Here is a 22,199-nt window from a genome sequence, read left to right on the forward strand (position 1 = left end):
ATTTTCAAGGTTAAACCATGAACCTAAAACCAACTAAAAACCAGTATTGAAGAGCACAAGAAAAGAATCTATAAGCCGTGTATAGACTAGCCTCAAAGTTTACAATGTGTAAATTATGTACTATAAATAAATTGGTACAGTATTTGTACAGTTCTCAGCAGTGTAGCTAGACCATATTTATATGTAATTGAATAGCTGGGTGAAATAATGATGGAACAAAGAGGACTCAAAAGAGGACACTCAACACTTACACGCACACTGTCCTTGCAGTATTGAATATTTTCCAGTCCCTACAGACCATGAATTCATTTGCATCTATAGTAAGTAGATTTGAAAATAAAAGTAATGTAAGCTATGAAATGAATTTAAAGCCCAACTCTCTTCTTGCTAACATCTACAGTTTAGAGGTAGCATTTTTGCGACTGCATCCAGCCGAGAACGTAAAGCGGCATTCAGAACAAACACACACAAATTTCCCCTTGAGGGAAAAAAAAAAGCCATGTCACTGAACAGACCTGATGTGTAAAAGTCACATTTGCTCCTGGTAGTGGTTACTTTTGCTTCACACTGACTTTATCAGTGACTTTATTTGCCCTATGAGTTACTGAACCACATCCTCCATTTCAGTCCTTTTTCAACATACCCTTGTCACAGCTCAGGAGAACATTTTAAAATAAGATCTTGCCCATGGGACTCGCCCAAGGCCAAACAGCAAGGGCATGTAAAAAAATAGAGTACTGGAACTGGGTCTTGTCCTGAACTAATAGAACTAAGAAAACAAGGAAGGGGGTCTGTGGTATCAAGCCTGTCCAAAAACATACAAATACACATCCAGAAAAACGTCCATTAGGAAGTGGATTCTTGGAAGGCAGACCACCCACAGCTGCTATGTATAAGGTCATTCCAAACTCAAGTGATATAAAAAGCATTTACTACAAATGCAGCTCTTAAATGAAACTGGCGAGAAGTGTTTGTTGCATCAGTAGTAATAAAGAAAAGAAGGTACAGAAGCTATCTATCTTGTTGAATCTCGAGAGCTCTCAAGTGATGCAATAGAAAAACTTTCTCCCACTACCATCCGCGGCCTGAAGCCAGGGAAGCAGAATTGGCCGTGATCTCCGGTTGGGAGAGATGGCATTCCTCGACCTCCCCTGTCAATCACAGCAACATAAGCCAATCACAAGCGTCTGTGAGCTCATGTATGCGGAAGCGTGCGTGTCACGCCGCCCTGTGAAGCAGCAGTTTTTTAAAAGGGATAGGTTTGGATGGTTTCTCATGTCTCAGAGGAAGCATGTGTTAGACTTCACCCGCCCCATTTGGTTGCTGCTGTGTGATAAAAGAGAGCCGGCTGGGGGTAAGAAATGACAGGTGACCAAATTGGGGAGAAAAGTCCAGCAGTCTTGCTTCTGTGCTATGAAGGGTGGAGCATTCAGAGATTATTTTATAATATATAAATATTCTTTTCTGAAAGCATTATTATTATTATTTTAAACAAAGCATCTCTCTGCTGTTTATTTTACTGTATATTACTGTTTCTTCACTTACACACTCTGGGTCTTAATAAAACATTGTATTTTAGGAAGCTGTTTTCTTTTTTTCCCCCCTCATTTCCTTTGATTCATGCCAAAACCTAGAGCATCAGACCTTTTTTTTATTTTTATTTTGCACTTATCAGATGAGAGAAATGTCATCTTAAGTAAGCTCTTTAACAAGAGCAGTTTATCGGCCTGGCCTTGAGGACAGAGGGAGGATTTCTTTCATACTGCCGAGTCTGAGGCCATATTTGGTGCGAGGGCTACGTCTGGGATTCTCATCAGCTCTGCATCTGGATATCATCATGTTAACGTTCCGCCTTGTTAGACTCGCACCCTGCCTACGCAAAGCTGTTGCTGATGTGTATTAATAAGGATGACATGTATTAGATCTAGGAGGGGCGTTTAAAAGCCTTGGGTTTGATGGCCCTTATTGATGGCTGCAGTATTATATCAGAGGTCATGTTGCACAGTACGTGATCCCAGGACTTGACCGTCTGCCTGAAATCTGACGAACGCAGAGCATAGTCTTAGTGATCTTCTATTCAGTGGTGTATTGAACTGTGTCTGCTTAATTAGAGCAGAGATTCGTCTGTTGCTTCAAATCCAGCACAAACGTTAAGGTTATGAAAAGAAAGCCAATGATACATGAAAAAGAGCTGAGGGATCTTAGGTGAGGTGTGAAGATAGAGAAGAGATGGATGTATATACCTACACAGGCACAGAAAGCCTGTCTTGGGTTGTGATGTAGAAATGCGCTCTTGTGATAAGGCGCTGACCCCAGTGGGTGCAGGCCATCTGGATGGATTGCTGGCACTGAGCATCTGCAGAAGCCCTTATGAGAGAGAGAGAAAGAGAGAGAGAGAGAGAGAGGGAGGTTGCGACTGAGCCGAGAGCATGCTAGGCTGTTCGGGGGCCGTGGCTGACACATGGATCACTGTAATTACTGGGCAGTCCAGGGCCGGTTATTAGTTTAGGGAATGTCAGGGGCGTATATCAAACCCAATTTGCTCCATAGCTTGAGAGGTCACTCATCTTCCTGTGCCTCTTTCCCTCCCTCAGAGACGCAGGGCGGGTAGCCTTCACTACATACACACCACAACAAAGAATAGGCTCTGCACTTATCATACATAATTTATTAATTATTTTTTAACATCACTGCTTTGTCTGTAATATCAGTTGTCCAACTGCACAATATGACTTTTGTGAAAAAAACCCCCCACAAAGTTTGTCAAAGTCAAGATAATGATCTCATGCTGGTCAGTTTCTTGAGTAGAAAGGAATCCCCCCCACCCCACACACAATTTTATTTTACACCTGCAGGGCTTAAAATATTAGTGTTGTAGTGCTGTTATTCAGTTCAATTCACTCTTATTTGTATAGCGCTTTTATCAGTGGACATTGTCACAAGCTTTACATACTTAATATGGAAAAAAAGTATATTAATTCAGTATCTTGTTTTTCAATATATAAATGAAATATTATTTTGTCCTTTCTGTTGGCTATTCTATCAGTCTACCTTTTTATCTCTCTGTCTGCTGGTCTGTAATGTCTGTCTGTATGGATAGTGTACAGATAGTTGGATAGATGGATAGACATTTCAAGCATTCTCTCAGTCGCCTGTTGTTTTGTGTCCTCGTGATCTTGTGTCTCTGACTCTATAGCAGCTATAAACAGTCCCTTTGAAGAAAAAAGTGTATGCACTGGATTCTCCTTTTTTAAATGCTAAAATAACTATAGCAAAATTAGCTGGCAGTAGAACAAGAAAGTTTAAGGCATGAAATAGTAACGTGTGTAGAAAAGCTCAGCTTCAGAATCTTACATTTGGTTATACTGTCATCTTCTCATAGAAAATAGTAGATAAATCTGACTATATTAAAGATATGACTGTATTTTAGCTGCTAGGATTTTTTTTTTGCAGTGCATCCACCATACACATGGATGTGAATTAGCTGTTGCTATAGAAACGTTCACACGTTAGAACAAATGCCTTACTTTTGGCACTATTGCCAGTGTTGCTGTGAAAGAGAATTAAACAACACTTCCTGCCCATTCAAATGAGTGAATTCAACAGGTAGAACTCAGCCTAATAGATTTATATTTCTGCCCTCATATTATGAATAAGCTGATCCTTGTACAGTCAGTGATTCCCCTAGCAGCGTGATACCTCCTGCTACCATGCTGAACAGTTTTGTGCATCCTCCAAAGCCCCCCCCCCTTTGTTTTAACATGTTCCTTCGAACCCTCTGACCGCTTTCTGACAGCTTTATGCTAATACAGTGTCCTGGTCATGCCAGCTGTCAGGTGGCCTCAAAGATGGCAGTGGAGCTGCTGTCCCTCTGGAGGCTGATTGAATGTGTGATGGTTGTTCCAGAGTCTGGAAAGGTGTGACTTGGGGCCAGGAAAAGGCTGGACTGTGTACCTGTATCGGAGGAATGCAGCAGATGGTGGACTTGGCATGAGCACTTGAGCACAAGGGAATGACAAGCCTTCATTTAAATTACGCTTCACTGCCCATGCTATGAGGTTGAGCCCACCTGGCTGCTCAGTGCACAGGAGATGTGGAGGAACTTCATTATGTTCTCTTTGTCTCTACACTGAGACACGACTGCTGGACCTGTCATTAATAATGTTTGATGGGTTTCTATAGCATCTAGACCCCCCCCATGCCATTTCTGGTTGTTTTGATGGCGCAAATGATCAGAATTGAATTTCTTTGACATGCCACACTGTCATGTGGTGATTAATGGCTCATATAAAAGTAGACACTCGGGGCTATAAGGATTTGTAGTTTTGTAAAAAATATTTTTAGACCTAACCTACTAGGGGCAATATTTTAAATATAAAATATAAAAAATATTTTAAAAAAAAGTTATTTGTTTTTCCACTAAAATCTTTAAAGTAAATGGTGATATGAAACTTATTTCTGCTCCTCAATTTATACTTGTTTATAAAATTTGAAGTCGGTACCTTCAACCACTAAACTTCTATGTAAGTTTGAATATCAGCAGTCCTGACCCATATTATATCAAACTTGCGTTGATAATTCATTTGTTTGAAAAATGTCAGATAAGTTGATTTTCATATTCCACCAGCTGAACAAAACACCAGGGTTAAATCAAGCTCTTGGCTTTAGATCCAAAAAAAAATTCTGGGGATAGAAAATACTGACTTATATCAGTTTCCTATAATATTATATTGTTGCATAATATACTGTAGATTCTAATAGTCATGAATTATCCTCAGTTGTGCTCAAATGTAATGGACACATCCAAATTTTGGATTAAACTTCACTGCTTGTCCATATACCCATGTCTCCCTGCACTGAAAACAGAATTTTAGCATAATTGTCCTCTCAAATGGATTCTAGTTCAGTGTTAGAACCAAATGGTTTAGAGTTACTCACTTTTATTTACTTCAATAAAAATAATCCAGAGGGTGTAATGTGAGCTGGGTTTGTGATTTTGTGAGGTAAAGTCAGAATTGAATCTGTGCACTACGCTAGTTAATAACTGAGCTAATGTTTTTGCATCAGATGCAACGTTGGTTATTATGGTAGTGTTATTTTGGCAAGTGTTACATCGCTTATAATATCAGAAAGCATATTAAGCCTCAGTATTGTAGCTATCTGTGTCAAAAGTCAGCTAATTTACTAGCGATCGTTTTGCTGGCTAGTTATTTGGAATGGCAGGAGGTGCATGTGGATGTTTTGCATATCATGTATATTCATATATTTTTTTTAATGAGAATAGAGGCGTAGAGATTTTGTTTTTTCCCCATTTTTTTCCATTTCTTGGAATTCAGCAGTAGAAAACAGCTTCGCCGAAACGTAAATGCGAAGCACACCATAAACGCAAACCTATAAATAAATGCTCTAAATAAACACATCTATAGATTTATTCTTTATTCTATGGAGTGTTCACAGAGGTGGGATTGTGATCGAACACTGTGCCATTGATTGCAAATGGTAATAGCAGCCTGGAGAAATGATCTTCATAGCAGAGCTCAAGTCTGTGGGCTGTTTATTTACTGACAGGAACAGAGTGTGTACAGTTTGCCTTAAAGTATTCCTGCTATGCAGAGCTCTGCTCCTGAGCGATAAGCTGTGAGGACTAGAGGAAATGTTGTTTACTACAAAGTCCAACCTTGTTGTGAGCTTAGCATACAGACACTGATTAGCCTCCTCTGGGAATGTACACTTGCCTTGTTTGCACTGAAAATAAGCGGCAGACTGCAAAGCCGGACAAAAAGCAGCTTTCCGTGGAAGAGCGATAAATATATATGAAGCACATTTTTGGAGCCACCGTAACATGCGTGATTGGATAATGAGGCAGATTCTCAAATTATTGCAAATACTTTAATTATTGCATATTTCTTCAGTAGAGATATCAGTGTTGGGGCTGATATGCTATACTTATTCCACAGAAATGAGATCATTTTCCTATAAAAAACAAACAAACAAACAAACAAACAATAAATAAATAAATAAATAAATAAATAATAATAATAATAATAATAAAATCACGTTAAAAAGACTTAATACTTTCATATTAACTTTAATATTAACAATATTTATATCTTCAATAATGCAACAAAATTAATAATATTAAATTAACAGTGTAATATTAAATGTTTTGAATAATAAATGCCCTTACTTAATACTTAATATAAAGGAACTAAGTAATAGGAAGGAAGGAAGGAACAGAGGAAGAAAAAAAGGAACGGAGGAAGAAAGGGAAAAAAGAAATGTATTTTACATTAAAAAAATTTTACATTATAAAAATGATAAAATATAATATTTGACAAGGTTGAAACACTGCAAAATCTGTTACATAAGCTGAATAAAAATACAACTGAGTAAAATAACATGGCTGATTGGGGAGAAAAGTTACCGAGTGCAGGTTTTCATACCAACCGAGCAGGAGCCACACCTGAGAGTACTGAAAACCAAGATCAACTGGTGGACTCAGGTGTGGCTCCTGTTTGATTGGAAAACCAGCCCTTTCCGGGTTAGATTGGACACTTCACAGTTATGGTTAGAAATAAGACATCAATTGAAGGGGTTATGTTTGTTTTTGTAGTGTCATTTCATGTTTCTACTTTTGGCTAGATCCATGGTCTCCTTATTTTAAACCTGTAGTGGAGAACAAATGCATAGCTCTCTGTCCAATCATCTTTAAACATTGTTCACTATTTCACAAGCTTTTATTGATCAGACTAGTGAAGGAAATGAATTTTAAAAGTCTATAGACATCTGTGAATACAGAATCTGCTTCATGGTTAGAAAACTGAACCACAGCCTATGTTTATTGGTACGTCCTTTGAAATACTCGACTGGGACTGGGACTGGTCTATGATTTGCCTGGTAACCAGTTTTAATTTATTGTTGGATTTACTTTTTTTTTTTACCCCACTGTTGTGCACGTACATATATAATACATTGTATGGTAGCTTTGCAGTTCAAAATGACTGTATTTCATAAAGGGTGACATGAGATCAGTAGAGCCAATTCAGTGCAAGGTAATGTTCCAGTTTTGGTGAATAGTGAGGGGTCAATTAATCATACTATCTCTTTGATTTCTAAAATACTGTACTACTAACTTATATTTATGTCTTGTGTCGAGGTAAATGGCTAAAAAAAGTACATTTTAGATTTGCAGGCTAGCTAGTGGAAAGTATGATGACAGATCGTATAAAATTCTGAAACATGTTGTCTCGAAAGGAAGTCGTCCATTTCCTCCATTTCTTCCTTGATGAGTCATCTTCCTTGATGATAAACTACAGAAGGTATTAGTGGGACATTTCTAGCCATAAAGCAACTCTGGTGGGTGTACCTACTTTTTTAAAAATCTTATGAAATACAAACCTAAGGAACTCTGAAGCACTGATAGTACGTTTTTTTAATAACTATGTATTTTAAGTAACGTCTAGCCGAAGCGCTATCTGTTCCTGCCAGTTAATTTGTATCCCTGACAGTTCCATTAAGAGAAAAAAAAAATGAATATGTGTAAATGTAAACGTTCCCCTTGAAGTAAACAATCATATATACAGTATGTTGCTCACTTCCACAGGTGTCCATATTTCATGCCAGCAGCTCTCAGATCAATGGTGCAGCTGCTGTCTGTGCTCCCAGGCTGCTCTTCCTGTCTAAGCTTAGCTTTCTCTTGCTGTCAGATTTATTTAACTCTGGTGTGCTGCAAAGTATGTACTAGCCCCGGGCATCATCAATGTACACTCTGCTCCTCAGACTAATTTTCTGCTCGTTATGTGAGCACCAGCTAGAGAACATTGCTGTGCATTCCTTTGCCTCTACAGCCTAAAGCAGTGTGGTTAAATCAGAATAAGCAGTGATGACAGGAAATAGCATATGCAAGGTTTACAGTCTGGAGCCAGTTCAGGCTCTTCAGGTCGACTGGTAACGAGACGGAGGAGTAAATACGAATATGATATTAGCTGGAATGAGTATCAAGCAATAAAGACAAAAGAATGAAAGAAGTTATTACAGTGAGTGTGTTATGCCTTATGTATAGCACACAGGAATATTTTCTATATGTAGCCTATTCAGAGTGTGGAGGAAGATTATGGAAAAGCTTCACTGTTTAAAGTCTGGTTTGCTTCTTGAATATAAACACAGACATGTTTTAATCCAGTCTTTAATGATTATTTCTAGTCAACACTGTATTAGAAAATCCCAATAACATTTTGGCCAGATTATATAACACATATTATGTATATAGTGATCTAAATAAAATTTAAATAAAATAAAATAAGAAAGAAAAAAAAAACAGACAGTATTATAAATACAGTTGTATTATAATATTATTTAAAAATATTAATAATATATACATGGACAAAAAATATTTAATAATAAAAAATTAAAAAATATTCTGTACAAATATTAATGCAATATATAAAAACAACAAATATAATATTATTTTAAAATATTAATGTAATATATAAAAATTACAAATATGGTATTGTATTATTCATTACATATTATATAAAAATGTCCTACAATATCAATATAATATCACATTTCCTCAGCTCTACACTCTGCTGCAGAGTCGAATGTATTTGCACCCCACACTTAAGACATACTGTATATTGCATTATTATGTATTCTGCTACAAATGTGGCTTTTCCATAAATATTTGCATTTTGCTAACCTTTATATTTATATATAGTACATCTTTACACTTTAATGGTTTTAATTGTTTCACAGGTTAGGTATGGCACACAAGAATGTTTGACTTATAAAACTCTAAATGCTGTTCAGTATTCAGGTTATGTGGCTATCCCAAGAGTTTCATGTAATCCTGTGCTTGTCCTACTAATGGAGGATTTAAGGCGAGTGTCGTACTCAGATTTAAAATAAAAAAAAAATTGTAAGAACTTTGTTGTGGATTATCTGTGGTAGTGATTGATCACAACTCATGACCCTTAAGAATTTCAGCAAAATACAAGCTTTATAGATGATGGCAGGGAGGTGGACGGAGAGGGATGGAGAGGGTAAAAATATTCCCCAAATGAATATTGTTATGCTTTCATGTCCCCCTCTCTCTCTCTCTCTCTCTTTCTTGCTTTCTCTCCATGTTTCTACTTCATATTTCAGTTTTTCAAAGTATAAAACCCTTTCTTCTTTCCTTCTCACTGTAGTTTTTTTTCCTTCCACAGGCAAAGAACACAGACCTTCGCTTCAGCCCAAGCCATTACCAGTTACAATACAGCAGTAACGATCAGAGCACATGTATAGAAAGGATCACATCCAGTGTTATTAATGCCACTTTGGGCATTGATGTTAGAGCGCAGAAGGCTATTTTTCATATTCCGCTCGATCAGCATAGCCTCAGATGGTGCAATTGCTTTGATATTCTTGGTTCTGTGCTACGGCTCTATCCAAAAATAGTTCTGTTGCCCTTTGAAGTTCACCTCTATATTGAAAGTAAAGGAGCTTTAATCTTTCGGCATTGTCCCAATAATCCTGCGCCTTTGATGTCCGAGTGTAGGAAGAGCTCTAAAGCGTGGAGGCTGGACAGTAGCCGAGGGGTCACTGACTGATGCTGACCTACTCTTACTGCTTTTCTAGGTCACTTTCCCGGAGGATTTCGCCAAGCCCTGGATACTGAGTGGGTCGAACCTGAACAAGCAGCCCATCACCCTGCTGGATCTTTGTTACGGCAAGACCAATAACCTAAACCTTCAGCAAGTGGTGAGTCTTGAGAGTTAAGCTCAACTCTACCATTAAGTAATATGTTTCATTTTCTAGGGAGTTAAATTGAAATGAGATTTAGCATCTGTCCCCAGTGTGAGGCTGCAGATAACCGACAGCTCTCGACTCGTCCATTGTCCTGGTGTCAGATCCTGCCCCTGGTGACTGTCCCCATTGTGTCATATCACAGTATCTCTAATCCAACCTGTGTTATAATGGAAATCAATTTAGCTTAGAACTCTTCGAATGAACAGGTGATGTCTGTCCTCAGTTTGTTCATTTCTATTCTAGTCAAATATATTTCTTAAAAATACAGCACAAGATAGTATATTCTTCAACGATTAAAATGGGTCCATTCTAAATCCAATACAACGTCTGCTTGAGTCACGTTTGGCCTCCAATCAAGTATTATATCTCACTGACATTTATTTAGCAGATGCCCTTATCCAGTGTGACTCTAACCTGATCTCTCTTTTTATTTTATTTTATTTTAATACATCTGAACCTTTGAGGGTTAAGGGCCTTGCTTAAGGGCTCAGCAGCTTGGCAGTGATGGGATTTGAACTCGACCTTTCAATCAGAAGTCCAACGTCTATCCACTTATCTACCACTCCCCATTTCATTTGCTCATGTGAACACAAGCTTCCCTCAGTGTCACAGCTCTTCATTGTCACATACACAATGAAATCCTTACATGCATGCTGTTCCTCAAGACTGCCAGAACACTGCAGACATCCTCACAGCCCAAAGACAATACAACACCAAGCCAACAGCAACCTATTAGAATTTATAGCCAGTTGTAGAATTTTAAACGATAATTTGTAATCTCTTTCACGAAAAATAAAAATATAACAATCACAGCCTGCTGTGCTCCAACCAGGAGTCTGGATGTTCATCCTGAACTGCAGTGGCACACTCATCTTCTTGATCTTTTAAAAAAGAGAGCATTTAAAAAAAAAAAAAAAAGTTTCCTTCTTCGAATAGCTCGAGGCAGCGAGGAACTTAAATCATCATGCAGCTGTCTAAGCTACAGAATGTGCAAGGAAATGTAATGGCACAAAAGGAGAGATTTAAAGAGGGTTTATGTATCTTCCTCCTCATGTCCTTACAAATCATTGTACTCGGGAAGGACGAATGCGGTAAAATCACCTTATCAGGATAGCTAAACACTCGCATTTCAGACATTAAACAATCCACTATATATCCAATGCTGTGTAAAAGTCATAGTCTACAATTTTATGCACTCAATTATTTTAAAGCCACCATATTATGCTACATTTACACCACCAGTGACTCGCAGTGACAAAGCGACTGGAGATCAGTGAGAGCTGGTGACTTCCAGCAACATGAACTCATATGATATGATATTTAAAAAATAATGGAGAGAAAAATTGTTTTTAACATCTTATCAGTCTGTATTCTAAAAAGTTATATTTAATATAAAACATTATAAAAAAATATCTAAAAATATGTATTTATAATATCGAAATATTATGCAAAAGAAATGAATGGAATATAGAAAATATAAAAAATACTACATAAAAATATTATTTGAAAATAATACTATAACTAAAAATATAAATGTTTTATAAAATATTATGTAAAAAAATAAATAATACAACATAAAAAATATTATACAAAAAGTTGTGAGAATATAAAAGATCTGTCTACAAATATTATATAAAATATCATCCGTTATTGATTATCGTATCGCATTTACCCATCTCAACAAACTATTGAAGAATTGAATGTAGTTGCACCCCACTGTTGCTTGTACTACATACGTGGCTTTTTATGTAAATATTGGTTATGTGCTAGCGTTTAGGTATAGTACCTCTTTACACTTCAGTGATGGCGTAAAAGGTGAAAGCCATTATTGCTCTATACCTATTGAAAAAGCAGGAAAATGGATAGACACAACACCTTATTTCGTTGAATGTCAACATTTAAGCAAGCCACCTATCTCAGACTTGTCTTCTTTAAAAAAATGACCCATAAATCTTCCTGGACATCAAGTCCAAACCACATTACTAATAATTGGAAGCCAAGCATGATACAGTGCTTGAGAGAGAGAGATCTACATTTGTTATCAGCTGGGGGAAATTGTGTGTCATTCATAGCTGTGGAAATAGAAATGGTGTGGAGACTATTTTCAGGGCGTCTGGATGTTTTTTCCCCCTTCTGCGTCCAAGAGTAATTGTTTGTCAAATAGATTGTCCCTACTCTGTCCTCGGCTTTGTAGAGCTTCAAGAGAGATTTCACCCTAAATTTCACTCGGTTCCTTTCCCATTTCCACACCCTCCTATTCTCCACGGTGGGGGAAAATAACAAAAGGGAATGTCATGAACCAATTTGAATTTAAAGTGGATTTTTCTTTGACCGCCGTCCCCAGAGAGCAGCAGCACAGCTGCACGCGTGGAGTTCGAACGCGTGACTGGAGAATTCCTCCCAAAATCAAGAGCAGCACTTTAACTGCACAGTTGTGTGCTAAAAAGTTTACACAAAGAACATTTTTTTTTAATAACCAGATCTCAAATTGATTTTCCAATCAAGCCTGATGAAAATGAACAGAGTGCCGAGTGGTATGTGGTTTTAATCACCGTTCTCTCTCTATTGACTAATTTTGTGAGATCAGGCTGAAAATATGGTAATAATCTATTTAACATTTGATGAGTTTAATCGGAGTCAGACTGGGAGATGGCAAATGGGGACCGTGGGGGTTTTCAGCAGCACCTTTGCAACCCTAATGACATTTGTATATAATGAGGCCTCATATGGTGGCGTGTTAAAGTCATTAGGAGGAAGACGGTGCGATTTCGGTCACGGTGAAATGAATTCAAATAACGTTCGTAGATAGTACGCATCTGGTGCGACGTGATGTATTTCATTTGCTTCCTCTGCATTTGTAAGACACATTGTTCATTCAATTAAACCACTTAACGATGATTTATTATTAATAAAGCGATTCGCAAATGTAATAGATTCCGCCGGCTAGGGCTATACTCAGAGGCGATTCGTTTCAGGGGCTGACTTTAATTGGAGCGCAGCCGGCAAACTAAAAAAGAAACACAATGAACTGCAAGGCATGTATTAGCAGTGTATTTCTGTCTGACAACGAGCTGTCCGGTCGTCTTCGTGATCCTGTTTGCACAGACAGAAACAGACAGTTGAATGTAGACAGGGATGATTAGGCATGGCAGGACAGATGGGGAACACATGGGGCCGGACAGGCGTGCGTTTTTTCATACACACACATGTAGACAAACACGCCAGTACTTACGTGGCAGGAGGAGCTTCCTGCAGTTGCGTCTTTCTCGTTAGCGCTAGCCGGTAGCTGTCAAAATGGATGCGTTCGGCTGAGGTTTGCTCACCTCTCGAAGCCCTTGCGCTGTGTGAGAAATGCAGCTGTTTCAGTGGTGGGAGCATTATTAGCTTTTCATTTTCATCTCGATGACGAACTGAGCAGTAGGGAAGCATATTAATGTGTGTGCGTGCGTGTTTAATTTCATGTCAAACTGGAAAGCATATATTTACAAGTCTTTTTGTTATCAGTGTGTAAACAAGTATGATTGTAACATGGTTTGCGAGTGCAAAAATGAAATGGCTCTGGTTTTTCTGCATTTTTATTGTCATGCTACGTTCACACATACAGCGACTCGCAGCGACAAAGTGACGAGAGATCATTCATTTTCAATGAAAGCTGTGACTTCCAGTGACATGAATGACAGCGGCTGTTGGCGACTAGATGTGGGCATTTCCAATGACGTGACAAAGCTGAGAAACTTTGTGCAAATCTTAAGAGACTTGGTGCAGCGACTAGCAATGGGAGTGAAGACAGTAGAGCGTATGTAATCCATGGTAAAGAGCACACACTGCTCCATCTCATATTATATGATGCAGATAAACACTGCTGAAGTTTAGATACGAACGCCAAATCTCCCTCCAGGAAATCTGAATCGCAATGCTAGTTGCTCCACTCACTAATTACTATGGCAACCAGTTGTAGGAATGCCTAGTGGTGGCTTCATAGTACCGTGACAGCACTGATCCAAATCACTGTGATGATGTGTGAACACAGCATCAGTAAAGTCACTCAAACATTCAGGGAGGAACATTCTTGTCATTTTTTTTTTTAAAGAAATTATGAAATCAGTTCAGAGGTGTTGAAAATACTGAGATGACAGCAACACTTGAAGCTGGAGGACATTTCAGTAGAAGCTGACTCTCTCTTGGTTTGGGCTGAAGCCACTCTTGTCCAGCTGGGAGAATTTTTTGTGGCTGTAATAAACACAAACAGTATCAACAAAGCTGTCTTTGCAAACTTGCATTGCCAAGCATCCATCAAATGTGTTTTCACTTTGGCAGCACTTGTATGTTGATGTTCATGAAAATGCAATTAAAATATTTTGCCATTGAATCTGAATGACAGATTAAAATATGCGCACACACACACACACACACACGCACGCACACACACAGGAAATGCGACTGCAAACGAATTAGCACTTTCTAATTCAAGTGATGTCCGGAATACGCTGCCGTAACTGTGTGTAAGATTTGGATATCTGGGGGCATTGGCAGTATCTCTGTCAGTGACACTCTAACCTTTCATCATGTCACTGGAATGTTGGATGAGTTCAGTAGCACAGAGTTTATAGGCAAGTCTACATCTGAAACATGAGATGGGGTGAGAAGTTGAATTACATTTATCTCTTGTGTTTTGGATGTTGGACAAAGTCTGATTTAGGTGCAGGATTACAGGGTAATATTTAGCTTTCCTATATCCTGCTGTAAATCCACAAGCAAAAAAAAAAAAAAAGATTGGATATTGGGAATATACCCAACTACAGTGTTAGTTCTCACTGCCATGCTTTTAGCATTTAGAAGGCAGTTAGATATGGTAAGTATAGCAGTTAGGTATCTCATCTGGAATAATTTCACACTTAAATTTATTCTGGCCATACTAGAGCACCATATGTGTCCACTAAATCACATGGCTATGGCTGCCCAGGCTACAAATTGGTCATAAGTTCACTCTAATGGAGAGCATCTGATGCCTGGAGACACGTTGTCCTGACAGTGTGGTCAAAAGGCAAAAACTGACTTTTTTTTTTTTTACATGATGGATTTCTGCAAGTCGTGCAGGAATGAGACCAATAGGACAACTGGAAAGGTGATGTTTATTTTAATGCCTCAGGGCATAGCAAAGCATTTTAATTCACATTCATTTTAATTCACGTTACTTTCTTGCTTGTGTAATATAAATTGGATATCTGTGAAGATATTTTAGTTACGGTTATAGCATGTTCTCTAAGTCAGGTATTAATCATCAGTAGCGGTGATAATTTCGATTCATCCCACTGACTTTGTTCACCGAAAATATTTGTTCAGATTTGTCCAGTGATTCATTCAGTGACTCTTGTAGTTGTTATAAAATGTGCATGTCTACAAATGACTTGAAAATAATAACTGTGTGGTGCTTAATAACTGTTTCCAACACAAATGATAGCGGATCTGTTGTATTTTCCCGTATTTTGTCAACTGCAACAGGATTATGTTTCATGCACAGATATAAACCTTCTCCAGTGCTCTATGCCTCATGGCTCCGCCCCTATCTCCTCTTGTTGTACCAGTAAGTCTCAGATCTGTACTGAATGCATGACGCGTCTTGTTCGTTCATTTCACAAACCTGTTCCTTTAGTTTCTACTGAACCACATGTCCCAGTGTACAGAATCAGTACCGCATTTGTTCAGACTTCAGAAGTTAACAGCCTGTTTCAGTAAGAGGCATAGATTTTCAGTAGGTCCAACCTGAAAAGTGATGGCTCCTTGTTTACTGATTATAAGGTCGGAGGTTTGAGCCCCAGCACCACCAAGCTGACACTGTTGGGCCTTTAACCCTCTCTGCTCCAGGGGCACTGTATCATGGCTGACCCTGTGCTCTGACCCTAATTTCCTAAGCCGGGATATGCAAAGAAAAGGATTTCACTGTGCTGGAATGTATATGAGACAAATAAAGGCTCCTTCACAGCCCGCACTCTGAAAGGTGTAATGAACAGGTACCAGAAGCAGCAACAGATGACTTTAATTGTCCTTATGGATGCAATGAAAGAAAGGAGTTGGTTGATTCAGTAAATTAGCTCAGGTCAGGATAAGCATATTTTCTGTCTCCACCTGTTGCTGTTAGCCTAGCGTTGACTGAGCTAACGTTAACATACACTGTTGCTGCTAGGTAACTTCAGACTGTTAGCTATTTCATGTAGATTAGGAGATTCTGTGTGCCACGAAAAACGAGTTCACTTTAAACCGCTCATTTTCTCTCATCAACAGATGACCAGCAGACTCATGTTTATGCATGAAAGACATCATTAAAGATCATTAAAGTAATGATCAACTTTTTCATATAATTATATATTAATGTTGCTGCTGTCTATCTGAAATTGATATCATAAAATAGTGATGTAACACACGAAGTTCATTAAAGCTTTTTGCTTTTTCTATTCTAAACCCCTGCGGTTTGGTGGCTGTGTCTCTGACACACGTCCTGTACAACAAGTGATTTATTTTACATTTTCAGGTACAGCAGTCAGTTTAAAATAAAAGTTTGCTTAACAGTGGAAATTGAGTCTCACATTATTTCAATTTTATTCACACACAAAACATTAACGGTGAACATTTTTGACTTTTATAATACATAGCTTACTGTGTGTGTGTGTGTGAGAGAGAGAGACAGAGATTTTGCCCACATATTTCTGCTTATTCTATCTGTGAGACTTCACAAAATAATGTCAAGCTATTCATAGATTATTAAATTTGAGCCTCCCATCTAATATTACATGCAGCCGTATCTGGCCTTAATGTAACACAAAACTGTAAAAGACAATTAGATAGTTACTGTGTTGTTTTTGTGGCATGAATCTTTTATAAGCATTTAGTTTATACTGTGTGTCTACTTTCTACAATATTAAATAAAAGAGTGCATATGTAAATTACTGTTCAGTGTCGAACTCTATAACAGTATGTTTCTGTTTCAGACAGTAATCTTTTGAACTTTGTAGAAGATAATGTAACCCTAGAGCAAACCCTACATTTTCTTTTCTTTTTTTTCTAATAACATATTGCCCGTATCCGTTTTGTAATTGGCGTTTGATCCTGGTTTTCACAGCTCATGTAAAAGCTATGCCTTGGCTGCTCTTTGGTCTTGTTATTATTTCTATCACCTTGAGCTACTTTGTGGCATTCCACAAACAGTGGCCCCTCATTCTACTGACGGCTCTGACTGGTGTCCAACAAGCCTGGACCAGCAGGACCGCTCTGTTTCAGACAGGTGCAAGGCCCCCCTGTTGCCAGTCACCTGTGTCCAGATCTCTTGCATATTGACGACTGTTGACATTGCTTTCTCCCTCGCCTACTTCCTGCAGAGTGCCCTGGAGTCCAAGCTCAGCCAGCTGTTCAAACACCTGCACGGAATGAGACAGACCCTCAGCCTCATCCTGGCTCCTCACCAAGAACCTGACAATCCCGCAGTACACACGGCTCCCACAGCCGTCTACGCCCGGCTGCTGAACCAGTCGCACCACTGCTGCACGATCCTGGACCGCTGTTGCCTCGACCTCCTGACCCTGTCTCTCATCGTGCCCTCGGCACCCTGGGTAAGCGGATCGCCTCCCTGCAGCCCTCTTCGGCTTTCCTGATATCCATCATTTGTTGTCCCATTGTTAGCTCAAAGCTTCAGCGTGTTTTAGGTATCCGGGGTGACATGAAGGTTGTCCTTGTTTTGGAAACTGATACATTTGCACTTGACAATTAGCCTGCATGAGGGATTCAGGAGCTGGGCGCAGGAATGTGCACAGTGAAAAAACAAAGCGAAGAATGTGAAAACAGTGAAATGTAGCTGCTGATGCTGAAGCGAGTTATCCAAGCATGTAATCTTCTCACTCCCCTTCTCATTACTAACTAACTGAGATATCGCTGAAGTCATTTACCTATGAAATCTGTGCTGTGAATTGTGAAGTTTTAATTGAAGCAAAATATAAACTCAGATGCTCAACACAGCCAAAAATGCTGTAATACAGCAAAAACGAGTAGTTCTCAAATCAAATCTTTTATCCCATTTCCTGTCATTTCTACCCATAGCAACCGCTTTGCGTCATCTTCCCACCTGATTTGGGTAATGCCGTCTCTCTGAGCTTTCACCTCATGCGTCTGGCCCTGGTCATATTGACTATACTCAGGGTGATTAAGCGAGAAAAGAAGGAAGCGTTCAGGCTATTGTTCCTCCTTTTACTCCCCATGGACTAACTCATCTGTGGCCCTGAAGATGAAGCAGCCAGACCCACATTAACCCCTGCGTTGCCCATCTCCAACCCCTCTCCACACCCAGGGGCTTTAAAAAACGTGCATTATTCATTCCCCATTCAAATGACACGCTATCCACTCGTGACAGAGCATAATGAAGCCCGACGCTGTTTAGAATTCCGACTTGCCTCAGCAGTAGCCGAGAGCAGACACAGCTTTGAGAGAATTTCCTCAAAGATCTCTTGTATGTAGTGCAATTCACATTTTGCCTGTAGAGTCAAATTCATAATTCAGTTATGCAAAGAGGGTCCTTGATGTAGGCTTAGACTAATAGCTTGCAATCGCTAGAACAAACAGCAGAAATCCCTCTCTACTTACCTGCGTTTTGCTCTTGATTGGATTTGTCCTGTCTAACGCCAAACTAGGGGGTATAAACCAATACGAACACATTATTCCAAATGAACAGGTAATGTGTTCAATACAAATACAGAGGCAAATAGAAGGCAGATGAAGGTGTGAAGGAGTGATCAGATATGAAGCTCACCGGCCAAACAAAGACCCTTTTAATGAACTAAACCGTGGTATTCATTCATTCAGTCTCAGTATCTGCCTGGTCAGGATTGCAGTAGCTTTAATGTGAATATTAGGCTGTTTATATTTGGGGAAATAGAAATAAATAAATACCGTGGGCAGTAATAATGTATAGTTAAAATTATAATAAATAGTAAAATCGGTGTGAGCCGGATAAAAAAAAATTCTCTGGTTCAGACCAATTATGAGCTGGACTGATGTAGCTGAGTTTGAGGAACTGTCAGAGCTAAATATCACATATCATGCTGACAGAATTTCAATTTCCACTTCAAGTTTAAATGTCAATCTAATATATGCTTAGAGGATATTCAGAGCACTAAACAGATACTGATACAGATAACAGCATTATCACCCTTAATACAAACCACACCCCTTAATACACTTTATTCACTTCTGTACATTTATCTTTATTTATTTATCATTAACTGGAATGTCTTATGAGACTGAAGGCTACAAGAATTAAAATCAGTTACATTCTCAGTTGATTCAGGTTTAAAATGAACACTTACACTTTATTTGATTCTATTTGAGTATTTGATTCTAAAAGATTGTTAACTAGCAAGATATTGAACCAGTTTTCCTCAGAATTGAGTAAAAATGAATACTCCTCCTGATGTAAAAATGGTAGGGTTTAAAATAATTAGCATCATAATAATAGCTACGAATTATAACTATCTATGAAGAATAAATCAGGACTTGCAGCATACTGTTAACCTGTTTAATGGTTAAATGTAGTAGTTGGTAATGTTTTTTTCAAGAGATTTTAATTGGCCAAACATGTTTAAGGATTTGAATTAAGGCATGACTTCATTTATATTTTGTTGGGAAAATACATTCCTGCTCTGGGAAAAATAGCTCTTTGAATTCAGATATATATGTGGGTATCATGTGAATTGCGTAACATAAACACTATTAGTTTTCGTAAATCTATCATGATTTTAGTGTGTATTTTCTAAGCTCTGAATTTTCTGTACAGTAGAACCTTGGCATATGAATTTAATTCGTTCTTAAGACGAAAATGTGTATTGTGAAACAAATTTTCCCTATAAGAGATAATGTAAATACAGATAATCCATTCCAGCCATCCAAAAAATATTACCAATAGGAAGCGTATGTAAACTGTATGGCTGCTTACAAAGAACTGACCCAAGCCAAGCATTCCATTTCACGGGTCCTCACAGGAAGTCGTGCCACCAAGCTTGGGCTAAAAATAGAACAGTCCATCCATGTCACCAATCTGTCAGCAAAAAACGATGTGAATCACATAGCTTTAAAAGCATTTCATAGGCAACATTGGTATCGCAGGTTGACTCTTTTGAAAAAGCTTTCACTGACTTAAAAAAATGCGTAAACTCAGCTTTGGTTGGCTTTTCTTGGCTTTCCGCTGATGCAAACAGGTTTTTGATGGCTCCCGGGTGTACGTGCAATTTAGACAGCGCTTGGTTTGGTTCGGTTTTGTTCGCTCGTATGCCAAAAATGCTTAATATGCCAATGCAAATTTTCTTGCAAATTTCAATTCACAAGGTGAAAATTCTTAAGGAAGGGAATTACTATGCTGAGGTTCCACTGTATATTTCAGTGTAATTGGTTTATATTAAGAAACCTTAATGTAAGCAGTGACATGTTTTGTTGATAATGTAATATTGATTTCATTAATGTAAACTTTGTTTTTTAAGAAAATATATCTGAATCTGCTTTTTAAAACTACTGAACACCGTCATACTGACCATGCTAGATATCTAAACAGTCTAAAAGAGATGAAGAGACTTAAGTCCACTGTAAGGGATCCACATAAATCTTTATACAGTGCCTTGCAAAACATGAGAATGTTCAAAAAATTAGAACATTTCAGTGCTTTAAATCTATTTCTGAACTGTTAATTTGGGTTCTAGTGAAAGTTTTGTCTCCGATGAGAATTTTGTTTAAAACACAAAGGTCACAACAAGTTCCAGGCCGTCAGAAACCCATCTGTGCCTTCAGTCCCGTTCAGGAAGCACTGAAGCTAAAAGTAGGTGAAGGCGTCTTCACAGGGGGCGTCTGTTTCTGCCTGAACGGAGATGCACATATCAAGATCTTCATCATCAGTGGAGGATATCCGTCACCCCCTCCCCACACACACACCTCAGCTATGTGACAAACAACCCAGCTCCATCCTAGGAGAGCCCCCATCAAACACACAAGATAGATGTGGTCAGTTTTGTATAGTGGAACCTCAGCGCGAGTGCACTCAGGGACCCATCTGTGGAGTATTAGGACAAGGCTGCGTGATTTATTGCGATTTTGCATGTGTGTACACAGAATGTTATTAGTCATTTAGAAGGCGTGCCCTCCCGGTGTTGGATGTAATTGGTAGTAAACGTTTACATGCAATGATGGATTTTGTGGCACTAACACAAACCGCAGCCCCAGTAATCATGTAATTGCAGGCGAACAAATTTACGTGAAGAAAAAAAAAATGACTTGCCATCCGAGGGGGCCTGATTACCATAATTACATCTGTTGGCTTTTAATTGAAGGATTTTAGCCGTTAAGGTAGAACAAATAGTGAGGATGTATATTATGTGCTAAGTAAGAACTAGTAAAAGAAAGATAATGGGTTCTTTTTCAGGGACGTGATTTCATGGAGTAGACGATTTCCATAGCAGGATCCGTAGGGAGAAAAACGGAAACCCTAACATTACAGATGGCACAGCAAGGGGTGGAAATGTCTTTGTTGTAGGTTCCACTGTGTTCTCAGGAGGGAATGGATGGGCTTTGTATCCAGGAGAGAAGAGATCCATAGGAATAACCGAAGTCCCTACCATTAAAACACATCTAAAGGCCCAACAGCTGGTGTCTCAACACTGCTGTGGGCTTCACTCTCTCTCTCTCTCTCTCTCTCTCTCTCTCTCTCAGCAGCCCCTGATTGATCTGTGTATCTCCTATTAGCAGTAATTTACACCAGAGACACACCGTATTCTCAAGACGCACTAATTATCGCAAAATTATCGCAAAAACTGATGCCCTTTTAACTCTTCAGCTGTTTCAATGTGACTTGTTCCCCTTCATGCAAATGTTCAGTCGCTGCTTTAGCAATGATTGACTGCATCAGTTGATTTCACACCCACACGCGGCTGGTCACCGTTCCTCAACCACCCTCAAAGTAAAGACGAATGCTACTGCTAAAGTTTCCCGCTAAAAGCCCAGAAGTGGCTGGGTTTATCTCGAAACATTGGCTAGAACTTCATATCAGGAGTTGGTTACAAAACTCCTTTAGCTTTAGGTTTGGTGACATGTGATAAGGACTGTGTGTGTGTGTGTGTGTGTCACGCAGGCTTTTGTTCAAGTGTCGGAAGTGTTTGATAATCATTCTCATATATTTCCGTCTGGTAACTATGACTAAAGTGGCCTGTCAGATTGCAAAACATAATTAATTTTAACAAAACAAAACAGAAAATGCAGCAGCAAATACAACAACATATTTAAAAACATCAGCAAATTTAGGAACATCAGCATTATCTCGTTATTGAACATCACACACTCGTATGTGTGAATCTGCCTGAAGTAATTTTTTATTAATTTGATTTCAC

General features: G+C 38.7%; 1 protein-coding gene across 1 annotated transcript in view; it reads left to right on the forward strand.

The window, feature by feature from the left end:
- The window catches only part of LOC131343081 (uncharacterized), a 67,031-nt gene that overhangs the window by 20,487 nt on the left and 24,345 nt on the right, over positions 1 to 22,199 (forward strand). The window contains exons 7-8 of the mRNA XM_058374492.1: positions 9,619 to 9,741; positions 17,163 to 17,393. Coding sequence (XP_058230475.1) covers positions 9,619 to 9,741; positions 17,163 to 17,393 — 354 coding nt within the window. The remainder of the gene's footprint in view (positions 1 to 9,618; positions 9,742 to 17,162; positions 17,394 to 22,199) is intronic.

Source organism: Hemibagrus wyckioides, linkage group LG22, assembly GCF_019097595.1.
Source record: "Hemibagrus wyckioides isolate EC202008001 linkage group LG22, SWU_Hwy_1.0, whole genome shotgun sequence".
Taxonomy (NCBI): Eukaryota; Metazoa; Chordata; class Actinopteri; order Siluriformes; family Bagridae; genus Hemibagrus; species Hemibagrus wyckioides.